This window comes from Bombina bombina, chromosome 5 (assembly GCF_027579735.1).
Source record: "Bombina bombina isolate aBomBom1 chromosome 5, aBomBom1.pri, whole genome shotgun sequence".
NCBI lineage: Eukaryota > Metazoa > Chordata > Amphibia > Anura > Bombinatoridae > Bombina > Bombina bombina.
In genome coordinates this window covers 1,089,826,039-1,089,840,127 of record NC_069503.1, presented here as the reverse complement: position 1 = coordinate 1,089,840,127, position 14,089 = coordinate 1,089,826,039, and the positions used below count along the sequence as shown (strand labels likewise).

Sequence of the window (14,089 nt, the reverse complement as noted above, 5' to 3'; positions counted from 1 at the left end):
TCAGCATACAGAGCTGAAGAGGTCGCATGTAAAAACGAGCAAAGGGGATCGCGTCCGATGCAGCAGTCATAAGACCTAGAATTTCCATGCATAAGGCTACCGAAGGGAATGATTGTGACTGAAGGTTTCGACAAGCTGAAATCAATTTTAGACGTCTCTTGTCTGTCAAAGACAGAGTCATGGACACTGAATCTATCTGGAAACCCAAAAAAGTTACCCTTGTCTGAGGAATCAATGAACTTTTTAGTGAATTGATCCTCCAACCATGATCTTGAAGAAACAACACAAGTCGATTCGTATGAGATTCTGCTAAATGTGAAGACTGAGCAAGTACCAAGAAATCGTCCAAATAAGGAAATACCACAATACCCTGTTCTCTGATTACAGACAGAAGGGCACCGAGAACCTTTGTAAAAATTCTTGGAGCTGTTGCTAGGCCAAACGGCAGAGCCACAAACTGGTAATGCTTGTCCAGGAAAGAGAATCTCAGGAACTGATAGTGAGCTGGATGAATCGGAATATACAGATATGCATCCTGTAAATCTATTGTAGACATATAATTTCCTTGCTGAACAAAAGGCAAGATAGTCCTTACAGTTACCATTTTGAATGTTGGTATCCTTACATAACGATTCAATATTTTTAGATCCAGAACTGGTTTGAAGGAATTCTCCTTCTTTGGTACAATGAAGAGATTCGAATAAAACCCCAGCCCCTGTTCCAGAACTGGAACTGGCATAATTATTCCAGCCAACTCTAGATCTGAAACACATTTCAGAAATGCTTGAGCTTTCACTGGGTTTACTGGGACACGGGAAAGAAAAAATCTCTTTGCAGGAGGTCTTATCTTGAAACCAATTCTGTACCCTTCTGAAACAATGTTATGAATCCAAAGATTGTGAACAGAATTGATCCAAATTTCTTTGAAAAAACGTAATCTGCCCCCTACCAGCTGAGCTGGAATGAGGGCCGCACCTTCATGTGGACTTAGAAGCTGGCTTTGCTTTTCTAGAAGGCTTGGATTTATTCCAGACTGGAGATGGTTTCCAAACTGAAACTGCTCCTGAGGATGAAGGATCAGGCTTTTGTTCTTTGTTGAAACGAAAGGAACGAAAACGATTATTAGCCCTGTTTTTACCTTTAGATTTTTTTATCCTGTGGTAAAAAAGTTCCTTTCCCACCAGTAACAGTTGAGATAATAGAATCCAACTGAGAACCAAATAATTTATTACCCTGGAAAGAAAGGGAAAGTAGAGTCGATTTAGAAGACATATCAGCATTCCAAGTTTTAAGCCATAAAGCTCTTCTAGCTAAAATAGCTAGAGACATAAACCTGACATCAACTCTGATAATATAAAAAATGGCATCACAGATAAAATTATTAGCATGTTGAAGAAGAATAATAATATTATGAGAATAATGATCTGTTACTTATTGCGCTAAAGTTTCCAACCAAAAAGTTGAAGCTGCAGCAACATCAGCCAATGATATAGCAGGTCTAAGAAGATTACCTGAACACAGATAAGCTTTTCTTAGAAAGGATTCAATTTTCCTATCTAAAGGATCCTTAAAGGAAGTACCATCTGCCGTAGGAATAGTAGTACGTTTAGCAAGGGTAGAAATAGCCCCATCAACTTTAGGGATTTTGTCCAAAAACTCTAATCTGTCGGACGGCACAGGATATAATTGCTTAAAACGTTTAGAAGGAGTAAATGAATTACCCAAATTATTCCATTCTCTGGAAATTACTTCAGAAATAGCACCAGGAAAATGAAAAACTTCTGGAATAACCACAGGAGATTTAAAGACCTTGTCTAAACATTTAGATTTAGTATCAAGAGGACCAGAATCCTCAATTTCTAAAGCAATTAAAACTTCTTTAAGTAAAGAACGAATAAATTCCATTTTAAATAAATATGAAGATTTATCAGCATCAACCTCTGAGACAGAATCCTCTGAACCAGAAGAATCATTAGAATCAGAATGATGATGTTCATTTAAAAATTCATCTGGATAAAGAGAAGTTTTAGAAGATTTTTTGTGTTTACTAGAAGGAAGAATAACAGACATAGCCTTCTTAATGGATTCAGAAACAAAATCTCTTATGTTATCAGGAACACTCTGAACATTAGATGTTGTTGGAACTGCAACAGGTAATGGTACTTTACTAAAGGAAATATTATCTGCATTAACAAGTTTGTCATGACATTTAATACAAACAACAGCTGGAGGAACAGCTACCAAAAGTTTACAGCAGATACACTTAGCTTTGGTAGTTCCAGCACCAGACAGCGATTTTCCTGAAGTATCTTCTGACTCAGATGCAACGTGAGACATCTTGCAATATGTAAGAGAAAAAACAACATATAAAGCAAAATTGATCAAATTCCTTAAATGACAGTTTCAGGAATGGGAAAAAATGCCAAAGAACAAGCTTCTAGCAACCAGAAGCAATGAAAAATGAGACTTAAATAATGTGGAGACAAAAGTGACGCCCATATATATATATATTTTTTTTTAGCGCCAAATAAGACGCCTACATTATTTGGCGCCTAAATGCTTTTGGCGCCAAAAATGATGCCACATCCGGAACGCCGACATTTTTGGCGCAAAAGAACATCAAAAAATGACGCAACTTCCGGCGACACGTATGACGCCGGAAAAAGAAAAGATTTTTTGCCCCAAAAAAGTCCGTGCCAAGAATGACGCAATAAAATGAAGCATTTTCAGCCCCCGCGAGCCTAACAGCCCACAGGGAAAAAGTCAAATTTTTAAGGTAAGAAAAATGATTGATTCAAATGCATTATCCCAAATATGAAACTGACTGTCTGAAAAAAAGGAATGTTGAACATTCTGAGTCAAGGCAAATAAATGTTTGAATACATATATTTAGAACTTAAAAAAGTGCCCAACCATAGCTTTAGAGTGTCACAGAAAATAAGACTTACTTACCCCAGGACACTCATCTACATGTTTGTAGAAAGCCAAACCAGTACTGAAACGAAAATCAGCAGAGGTAATGGTATATATATATAAGAGTATATCGTCGATCTGAAAAGGGAGGTAAGAGATGAATCTCTACGACCGATAACAGAGAACCTATGAAATAGACCCCATAGAAGGAGATCATTGAATTCAAACAGGCAATACTCTCTTCACATCCCTCTGACATTCACTGCTCGCTGAGAGGAAAACCGGGCTCCAACCTGCTGCGGAGCGCATATCAACATAGAATCTAGCACAAACTTACTTCACCACTTCCATAGGAGGCAAAGTTTGTAAAACTGATTTGTGGGTGTGGTGAGGGGTGTATTTATAGGCATTTTGAGGTTTGGGAAACTTTGCCCCTCCTGGTAGGAATGTATATCCCATACGTTACTAGCTCATGGACTCTTGCTAATTACATGAAAGAAAATATTTCTGATGGAGGCCAGACAAACCAAGATTCTTTCTTCTTGCCTTTCTCTACAGGCTACTGCTACCATCAGTGGCTCAATTAATGGAGGTAATTGGTTTCATGGTAGCTTCCATGGACATCATTCCCTTTGTTTGATTCCATTTGAGAGCTCTGCATTTGTGCATGCTCTGGCAATGGAACGGGGATTATGAGGATCTGTCTCAGAGGATAGATTTAGATCAGTCGACAAGAGACTCTTCCGTGGTGGCTTTCTCAGGAGCATCTGTCTCAGGACACATGCTTCGGGGCCTTTCTGGGTGAGTGTGACCACAGACGCCAGCCTGCTGGGCTGGGGAGCAGTCTGGGACTCGTTAAAGGCGCAGCGACTCTGGACTCGGGAGGAGTCTGCTCTCCCCATAAACATCTCGGTTGAGAGCGATCTTCAATGCTCTGATGGCTTGGCCTCAGTTGTCCTTAGCATGGTTTATCAGGTATTATTTGGGCAACAGATGGGGGATGCTGGAGCTGGATCTGATGGCGTCTCTGCAGAATGCCTCGCAGGATTTGGTATGCAGACCTAGTGGAAACGTCATTCCACCTTGGAGACTGCCTCTGAGGGAGGACCTTTTACTTCAGGGTCACTTCCTTCATCCAAATCTCGTTTCTCTGAAGTTGACTGCTTGGAGATTCAACACTTAGTTTTATCCAAGCATGGGTTTTCTGAATCGGTCATTGAGACCATGATCCAGGCTCGCAAGCCTGTAACTAGGAAGGTTTACCATAAGATATGGCATAAATATCTTTATTGGTGTGAATACAAGGGCTACTCTTGGAGTAGGGTTAGGATTCCTAGGATTTTGCCCTTTCTCCAGGAAGGTCTGGAGAAGGGTTTGTTGGTCAGTACCCTGAAGTGTCAGATTTCTGCCCTATCTGTTTTGCTACATAAGCGTCTAGCAGATATGTCAGATGTGCAATCACTTTGTCCGGCCTTGGTCAGAATTAGGCCTGTGTTTAGATCCATGGCTCCTCCTTGGAGCCTTAACCTTGTTCTTAGAGTTTTGCAGCAGGCTCCATTTGAGCCTATGCATTCCATAGACATTAAGTTGTCTTGGAAGGTTTTGTTTCTTATTGCTATTTCTTATGCTCGGAGAGTCTCAGAACTATCGGCTTTGCAGTGTGATTTGACTTACCTTATATTTCATGCTGATAAGGCGGTTCTTCGTACTAAGTTTGGTTTTCTTCCTAAAATAGTTTCAGATAGAAATATTAATCAAGAGATTGTTGTCCCTTCTCTATGTCCTAATCTTTTTTTCTCATAAGGAGTTTGTTGCACAACCTGGATGTGGTACGTGCCCTAAAATTTTACATACAGGCGACTAAGGAGTTTTGCCAATCTTCTGCCCTTTTTGTTTCTCTGGGAAACGTAAAGGTCAGAAAGCTACTGCTACTTCACTTTCTCTCTGGTTGAGAAGTATAATTTGTTTGGCTTATGAGACTGCTGGTCAGAAGCCTCTTAAGAGAATTACAGCTCATTTCACCAGGGCTGTCTCCTCTTCCCGGGCTTCCAAAAATGAAGCTTCTGTGGAATAGATTTGCAAGGCCGCAACCTGGTCTTCCATACATACTTTTTCCAAATTTTATAAATTTGTTACTTTTGCCTCGGCTGAGGCTTCTTTTGGGAGAAAGGTTCTTCAAGCGGTGGTGCCTTTTGTTTAGGTCTACCTGTCTTGTCCCTCCTTAGTCCTCTATGTACTCTTGATTGGGTATTGGTTCCCAACAGTAATCGAGGATGCCGTGGACTCACCATATCCGGAAATAAATACATTTATCAGTTAAGCATACATTTATTTTTCATTTTTTATTTAATGTGCATAATAAAAATAAGGTTTTGATGCCCTTTTTGGGTATCACTGTGTTGTGGATTTAGTTTCTCAGTGCAAAAAGATGCTTCTCAGTCCTTACGTTCTTACTCATGGACTCCACAGCTTTGGTATTAGTTCCCATGAGTAATGAATTGCAGACACTTACCACCTGTATGAAAGAAAACATAATTTATGCTTACCTGATAATAAATTCATTTCTTTAATGGTGGTGAGAGTTCCCCACCCTATGTCTTTTTTTAAGGTTAGTTTTTTCTTGAGCACATCTTTTTTTCCCTGCTCATTTTTTGGCTCTTTTTTTTTTTCTTAACTCATTTTGCTTGGCTATTCATTAGACGGAGGTACCTGTGAGGTGTGTGTGTGTGTGTGTGGGGGGGGGGGGGGATTATAGAGCTCTTGGGATTTGGCAATATTTGCTTCCTTCTAGTGGTAGGGAAGAGTAATTCCTGGGAGTAATGGATCGTGGACTCTCACCACCATGGAAAATTAATTTATCAGGTAAGCATAACTTATGTTTAATTTCATATTATTATTATTTCTATTATTAAAAATTGGTTTTTTTTTTGTTTCACTGAACAAATGTAAATATTTTCAAGCTAACATAAATCAAGAGTTAAATTTCTACTTCCTTGTTAATTTACAATCCGGTTGACATATTTTGCTATAGAACCAATGAAAATGTATCATTATGCACAGTAGCAAACTTCTACTTTCTGCAAAATTGTATAATTCAGAACCAACTGATTCAAACCATTTTTTCCTGTGTTTTTTTTTTGCCCTTGAATACAAAATTTTAGCTATTTTCTTTTGTTGATTTTTAAATATTGTATGCATTTAAGAACACTGTTTTACACCATAGCAAATATATGTTGTAAGTTGTTGACAGTTCTACCTCTTTGATTTTCTGATCATGCTAAACGTCAATATGCCTTGTGCAAATATTTTAAACCTACTCTGCTTTTTTTATAGAATTTTGTTCGGTTAAAAGGAAAAGGGGCAGACCCAAGGGTTCTACAAAAAAGTCTCTAGCAGAAGAAGAAGTTGCTGATCAAAATGTCAGCGTATCTAAAGAAAGCAATCTGGAAATAGATGAATCACAACTTCCAGCAGAGCCTGTTCCTGAAAACCTGGAGTGCCGGAAATGCAGTAGAACATTTTGCAACATTAGACAACTTAAAAAGCATATCTGCATTATTGTGTTAAATGATGATGAAGATATTACACAAGGTAAGTCAACACATCAAGGCTTCTAACAGCTCGTTATTGAACTTTATGTTGCAGTGCTTTGTTTATTTTTATTGGCTGCAAGTTAAAGCCTCTAGATATTTTTATTCCTTTTTCATATTTTTATTTTTTATTTTAAAGTGTTACGAAACCCAATTTTTTTCTTTCACAATTCAGATAGAGCACGCAATTATCCATTTTTCTTCGTTCTCTTGGTACCTTTATTTGAAAAAGCTAGAATGTAAGCTTAGGAGCAGGACCATTGTTGGTTCAGAACCCTGGTTAACGCTTGCTGATTGGTGGCTACACTTAGCGTGTAATAATATGAGTAAATTAGGAAGTTGCTTAAAATTGAATGCTCTATCTGAATCATGAAAGAAAAAAAGTTGGGTTTCAAATTCCTTTAAAGAGAACGTGACTTAATATGTATTTAAAATACAAGTTAAATTAGGTTCCATCTTTAAAGTCCTTTTTATATATATATATATATCTACCTATATATATATATATATATATATATATATATATATATATATATATATATATATATATATATCCATATTTACATATTTATGGTAGCAAATTGCTTTTGTATTTTGTGTTATAACACTGAAAAGATAAATTACATGTGGGTAAGGTGCCATTTCTTTCATGTAATTAGCAAGAGTCCATGAGCTAGTGACGTATGGAATATACATTCCTACCAGGAGGGGCAAAGTTTCCCAAACCTTAAAATTCCTATAAATACACCCCTCACCACACCCACAATTCAGTTTTACAAACTTTGCCTCCCGTGGAGGTGGTGAAGTAAGTTTGTGCTTAAGATTCTTCGTTGATATGCGCTTCGCAACAGGTTGAAGCCCGGTTTTCCTCTCAGAGTGCAGCGAATGTCAGAGAGACGTGAAGAGAGTATTGCCTATTTGAATACAATGGTCTACCTCTAGGGGATCTATTTCATAGGTTCTCTGTTATTGGTCATAGAGATTTCTTCTCCTGCCTCCCTTTTCAGATCGACGATATACTTTTATATACCATTACCTCTACTGATTCTCGTTTCAGTACTGGTTTGGCTATCTGCTATATGTAGAGGAGTGTCCTGGGGTAAGTAAGTCTTATTTTTTGTGACACTCTACGCTATGGTTGGGCACTTTATATGTAAAGTTCTAAATATATGTCTATAAACTTATATTTGCCTTGATTCAGGATAATCAGTATTCCTTTTTTAAATACAGATTGTCAGTTTCATTATTGGGATAATGCATTTAGTTATTTTTTCTTACCTTTAAAAATTTCATTTGACCATTTTTTCCTGCATGCTGTTAGGCTCGCGGGGGGCAGAAAATGTTTTTTTATTACGTCATTTTTGGCGCGAATTTTTTTGGCGATAAAAATTTTGTCATTTCCGGTGACGTAATTTACGCCGGAAGTTGTATTCTGCTACGCATGCGTATTCAGACATTTTTTTGCGCCAAAAAATGTGGGCGTCTTTTTTACTCACATTATTTAAACATTTTTCTTTCTTTGCTTCTGGTTCTAGAAGCTTATTTTTTGCATTCTTTCCCATTCCTGAAACTGTCGTTTAAGGAATTTGATAATTTTGCTTTATATGTTGTTTTTTCTATTACATATTGCAAGATGTCTCACCCTGACCCTGGATCTAAATCTACTAATGGACAGACGCTGCCTGATGCTGGTTCTACCAAAGTTAAGTGCATATGTTGTAAACTTGTGGTAACTGTTCCTCCAGCTGTAGTTTGTGAAAGCTGTCATGATAAACTTTCCAATGCAGATTGTGTTTCCATTAGTAATAATCCTTTACCTGTTGTTGTTCCTTCAACATCTATTGTTCAGGATGTTCCTGTTAATGTTAAAGAATTTGTTTCTAATTCTATTAGGAAGGCTCTGTCTGTTATTCCTCCTTCCAGTAAACGTAAAAGGTCTTTCAAAACTTCTCACATTTCAGATGAATTTTTAGGTGACCGCCATCATTCTGACTTATCTGTTTCTGATGAGGTTTTTTCTGGTTCAGAAGATTCTACTTCAGATATTGATACGGATAAATCTTCATATTTATTTAAGATGGAGTTTATTCGTTCATTACTTTAAAGAAGTTTTGATTGCTTTAGATATGGAGGAGTCTAGTCCTCTTGATACTAAAACTGCTAAATGTTTAAATTCGGTTTATAAACCTCATGTGTTAATTCCGGAAGTTTTTCCAGTTCCTGATGCTATCTCAGATGTGATTGCTAGGGAATGGGATAGTCTGGGTACTTCATTTACTCCTTCTCCAAGGTTTAAGAAATTGTACCCTGTGCCATCTGATAGATTGGAATTTTGGGATAAAATCCCTAAAGTCGATGAGGCTATCTCTACTCTTGCCAAACGTACTGCTATTCCTACGGCAGATAGCACTTCGTTTAAAGATCCTTTAGATAGGAAAATTGAATCTTTTTTAAGAAAAGCTTATTTATGTTCAGGTAATCTACTAAGACCTGCTATCTCTTTGGCTGATGTTGCAGCAGCTTCAACTTTCTAGTTGGAGGCTTTAGCGCAACAAGTGACAGATCATAATACGCATAGCATTGTTAAACTTCTTCAACATGCTAATAACTTTGTCTGTGATGCCATTTTTGATATCATTAGAGTTGATGTCCGGTATATGTCTTTAGCTATTTTAGCTAGACGAGCTTTATGGCTTAAATCCTGGAATGTAGATATGACTTCTAAGTCAACTTTGCTTTCTCTCTCTTTCCAAGGTAATAAGTTGTTTGGTTCTCAGTTGGATTCTATAATTTCAACTGTTACTGGAGGGAAAGGTGCCTTTTTGCCTCAGGGCAAAAAATCTAGAGGTAATTACAGGGCTGCTAATCGTTTTCGTTCCTTTCGTCAGAATAAGGAGCAGAAGCCCGATCCTTCCCCTAAAGGAACAGTTTGCGGTTGGAAACCTAATCCAGTCTGGAATAAATCCAAGCCTTCTAGAAAGTCAAAACCAGCTCCTAAATCCGCATGAAGGTGCGGCCCTCATTCCAGCGCAGCTGGTAGGGGGCAGGTTACGATTTTTCAAAGAGGTTTGGATCAATTCGGTTCACAATCTTTGGATTCAGAACATTGTTTCGCAAGGGTACAGAATTGGTTTCAAGGTGAGACCGCCTGTGAGAAGATTCTTTCTCTCACGCATTCCAGTAAATACAGTGAAGGCTCAGGCGTTTCTGAAATGTGTTTCAGACCTAGAGTTAGCTGGGGTAATTATACCAGTTCCAGTTCTGGAACAAGGTCTGGGGTTTTATTCGAATCTATTCATTGTACCAAAGAAAGAGAATTCTTTCAGACCAGTTCTGGACCTAAAGATATTGAATCGTTATGTAAGGATACCAACATTCAAAATGGTGACTATAAGAACTATTCTGCCTTTTGTTCAGCAAGGGCATTATATGTCTACAATAGACTTACAGGATGCATACCTGCATATTCCAATTCATCCAGATCACTATCAGTTTCTGAGATTCTCTTTTCTAGACAAGCATTACCAGTTTATTGCTCTTCCATTTGGTCTAGCAACAGCACCAAGGATCTTTTCAAAGGTTCTTGGTGCCCTTCTCTCTGTAATCAGAGAACAGGGTATTGCGGTATTTCCTTATTTGGACGATATCTTGGTACTTGCTCAGTCTTCACATTCTGCAGAATCTCATACGAATCAACTTGTGTTGTTTCTTCAAAGTCATGGTTGGAGGATCAATTTGCCAAAGAGTTCCTTGATTCCTCAGACAAGGTTAACCTTTTTAGGTTTCCAAATAGATTCAGTGTCCATGACTTTGTCTCTGACAGAAAAGAGACGTCTGAAATTGGTTTCAGCCTGTCGAAACCTTCAGTTTCAATCGTTCCCTTCGGTAGCATTATGCATGGAGATTTTAGGTCTCATGACTGCTGCATCAGACACGATCCCTTTTGCTCGTTTTCACACGAGACCACTCCGGCTTTGTATGCTGAACCAGTGGTGCAGGGATTATGCAAGGATATCACAAATAATATCCTTAAATCCCAATGTTCGATCTTCTCTAACTTGGTGGATGGATCACCATAGTTTAATTCAAGGGGCCTCTTTTGTTCGTCCAACCTGGACTGTGATCTCAACAGATGCGAGTCTATCAGGTTGGGGAGCTGTATGGGGATCTCTGACAACGCAAGGGGTTTGGGAATCTCAGGAGGCGAGATTACCAATCAACATTTTGGAACTCCGTGCGATTTTCAGAGCTCTTCAATTTTGGCCTCTTCTAAAGAGAGAATCGTTTATTTGTTTTCAAACAGACAATGTCACGACCGTGGCATATGTCAATCATCAAGGTGGGACTCACAGTCCTCAAGCTATGAAAGAAGTATCTCAGATACTTGTATGGGCGGAATCCAGCTCCTGTCTAATTTCTGCAGTTCACATCCCAGGTGTAGACAATTGGGAAGCGCATTATCTCAGTCGCCAGACGTTACATCCGGGCGAATGGTCTCTTCATCCAGAGGTTTTTTTCTCAGATTGTTCGAATCTGGGGTCTTCCAGAAATAGATCTGATGGCCTCTCATCTGAACAAGAAACTTCCCAGGTATCTGTCCAGATCCCGGGATCCTCAGGCAGAAGCAGTGGATGCGTTGTCAATTCCTTGGAATTATCATCCTGCTTATATGTTTCCGCCTCTAGTTCTTCTTCCGAAAGTAATCTCCAAAATTCTAATGGAGCGCTCACTTGTACTGCTGGTGGCTCCAGCATGGCCTCACAGGTTTTGGTTTGCGGATCTCGTTCGGATGGCCAGTTGCCAACCTTGGACACTTCCGTTAAGGCCAGACCTTCTATCTCGAGGCCCTTTTTTCCATCAGAATCTCAAATCATTAAATTTGAAGGTATGGAGATTGAACGCTTGATACTTAGTCATAGAGGTTTCTCTGACTCAGTGATTAATACTATGTTACAGGCTCGTAAATCTGTATCTAGGAAAATTTATTATCGAGTTTGGAAGACTTACATCTCTTGGTGTTCTTCTCATAAATTCTTCTGGCATTCTTTCAGAATTCCTAGAATTTTACAATTTCTTCAGGATGGTTTGGATAAAGGTTTGTCTGCAAGTTCTTTGAAAGGGCAAATATCTGCTCTTTCTGTTCTTTTTCACAGAAAGATTGCTAATCTTCCTGATATTCATTGTTTTGTACAGGCTTTGGTCCGTATCAAACCCGTCATTAAGCCAATCTCTCCTCCTTGGAGTCTTAATTTGGTTTTGTCAGCTTTACAGGCTCCTCCGTTTGAGCCTATGCATTCTCTGGACATTAAATTACTTTCTTGGAAAGTACTGTTCCTTTTGCCTATCTCTTCTGCTAGAAGAGTTTCTGAGTTATCTGCTCTTTCTTGTGAATCTCCTTTTCTGATTTTTCATCAGGAGAAGGCGGTGTTGCAGACTTCATTTCAATTTTTACCTAAGGTTGTGAATTCTAACAACATTAGTAGAGAAATTGTTGTCCCTTCATTATGTCCTAATCCTAAGAATTCTAAGGAGAGATCGTTACATTCTTTGGATGTAGTTAGAGCTTTGAAATATGTTGAAGCTACTAAAGATTTTAGAATGACCTCTAGTCTGTTTGTTATCTTTTCTGGTTCCAGGAAAGATCAAAAGGCTTCTGCCATTTCTTTGGCGTCTTGGTTAAAGTCTTTGATTCATCATGCTTATGTAGAGTCGGGTAAGTCCCCGCCTCAAAGAATTATGGCTCATTCTACTAGGTCAGTTTCTACTTCCTGGGCCTTTAGGAATGAAGCTTCTGTTGATCAGATTTGCAAAGCAGCAACTTGGTCTTCTTTGCATACTTTTACTAAATTCTACCATTTTGATGTGTTTTCTTCTTCTGAAGCAGTTTTTGGTAGAAAAGTACTTCAGGCAGCTGTTTCTGTTTGATTTGTCTGTTTATAATTTCAGTTTTTTTCATTATAAAGATTAAAACTTTTGTTTTGGGTTGTGGATTATTTTTTTCAGCGGAATTGGCTATAATGTTACTCTCAATTAATGTTTGTTATATGGAACACAACAGTAGTAAAAATTTGGTTGTTACACTTTATTTATTGAATCAACTACTGACAAGCAGATTCTGAAAAATAAAGTGTTTTATTATTTCAAAATATACACAGTCTATATCTTTATCTTATAAACACACACTGTATACCTTTTGACAGAATAATTAAAGTATTGGACAGGGAAATATAAGACCACCTTATGGTAAAAACAGGTTGTTAATAACAACTCTGATTCACAGGTTGTTAAATGAAGCAAGCAAGACTGGGCTATGGTAGAAGTAAGGTAAAGTTATTCAGAACACACTCTGGCTCAGCGTGCAGAAAAGTACACAGATCCTGGATTCACACTCAAAGAATAATTTCAGGATGGAGAGCGTAATACTACCTAAATATGTATAATCAAATACTGCAATATTTGTAAGTGGTAGCAAGCTAAGCAGTCAGTAGTAGTATTTGCAGAGAGTGTACCTGAAATGCTGCAGGAGCTGAGAAGTCTGATGTGGAGCAGGCAGGCAGCGTGTGAATGCTAAATGAGGAGGAAGTGAGCCTGTGAAGTCACTGGCAGAGCTGACAGCCTGGAATGTAGCAGCGGCTGCTGCTGAAGCAGAGAGACACTGAGAGAAGGTAATAAATCTTCCTTTACCCCACTGAGGAATCTTGCAGAGGCATCAAATGAGGAAGTAAGTGAGAGTAGGATCCGGTATTTAGGAAATCCAGCAGATATTTCAACCTGTTAGAAAATAAGGCAGAGAGGCTTAGACAACTTGTAATCCAGAGCATAATACAAGGAGTACTCAGTGGATACTGGAACACAATACCAAGCACTGATTGCAATGTGCTGTGTTGTTTTATAGGAGGAGCAATCAATTAGGAGAAACTTCAGAGTCTCTTAAAGAAACAGTGCTCAACCCTGACATGACCCCCCGCTCAAGGAAGCTGTTCCACAGCGGTAGGACGGGGTCGATCAGGATGCCTGCGATGAAATTGAGACGTAAGGCGAGGAGCATTCAAGTTGGTGATGGGTTCCCAGGTGTCCTCGTCAGGTGAATAATTTTTCCACCTAACCAGATATTGTAAGACCCCCTTATAAAATCTGGAATCCAAAATGGATTCAACTTCATATTCATCCTGACCGAGGGTGGTAGCAACAGGTGGTAGAAGAATTCGCTGATCCCTTGTGCGGGCATAAGGTTTTAGAAGGGAAACGTGAACTGTTGGATGAATCTTAATGTTGTTGGGAAGTTGTAATCGGATGGCATTCTTATTGATGATGCGTTCTATTGGGAATGGACCTATGAACAAGCTTGCCAATTTCTTTCATGTAATTAACAAGAGTCCATGAGCTAGTGACGTATGGGATATACATTCCTACCAGGAGGGGCAAAGTTTCCCAAACCTTAAAATGCCTATAAATACACCCCTCACCACACCCACAAATCAGTTTTACAAACTTTGCCTCCAAGGGAGGTGGTGAAGTAAGTTTGTGCTAGATTCTACGTTGATATGCGCTCCGCAGCAAGTTGGAGCCCGGTTTTCCTCTCAGCG

At 38.8% G+C, this 14,089-nt stretch overlaps 1 protein-coding gene across 2 annotated transcripts in view; it reads left to right on the top strand.

Moving 5' to 3' along the window:
- The window catches only part of ZFAT (zinc finger and AT-hook domain containing), a 478,376-nt gene that overhangs the window by 182,523 nt on the left and 281,764 nt on the right, over positions 1–14,089 (top strand). For both annotated transcript variants that reach the window (XM_053715378.1, XM_053715379.1), the window contains exon 3: positions 6,247–6,504. In XM_053715378.1, the coding sequence (XP_053571353.1) occupies positions 6,247–6,504 (258 nt within the window). The remainder of the gene's footprint in view (positions 1–6,246; positions 6,505–14,089) is intronic.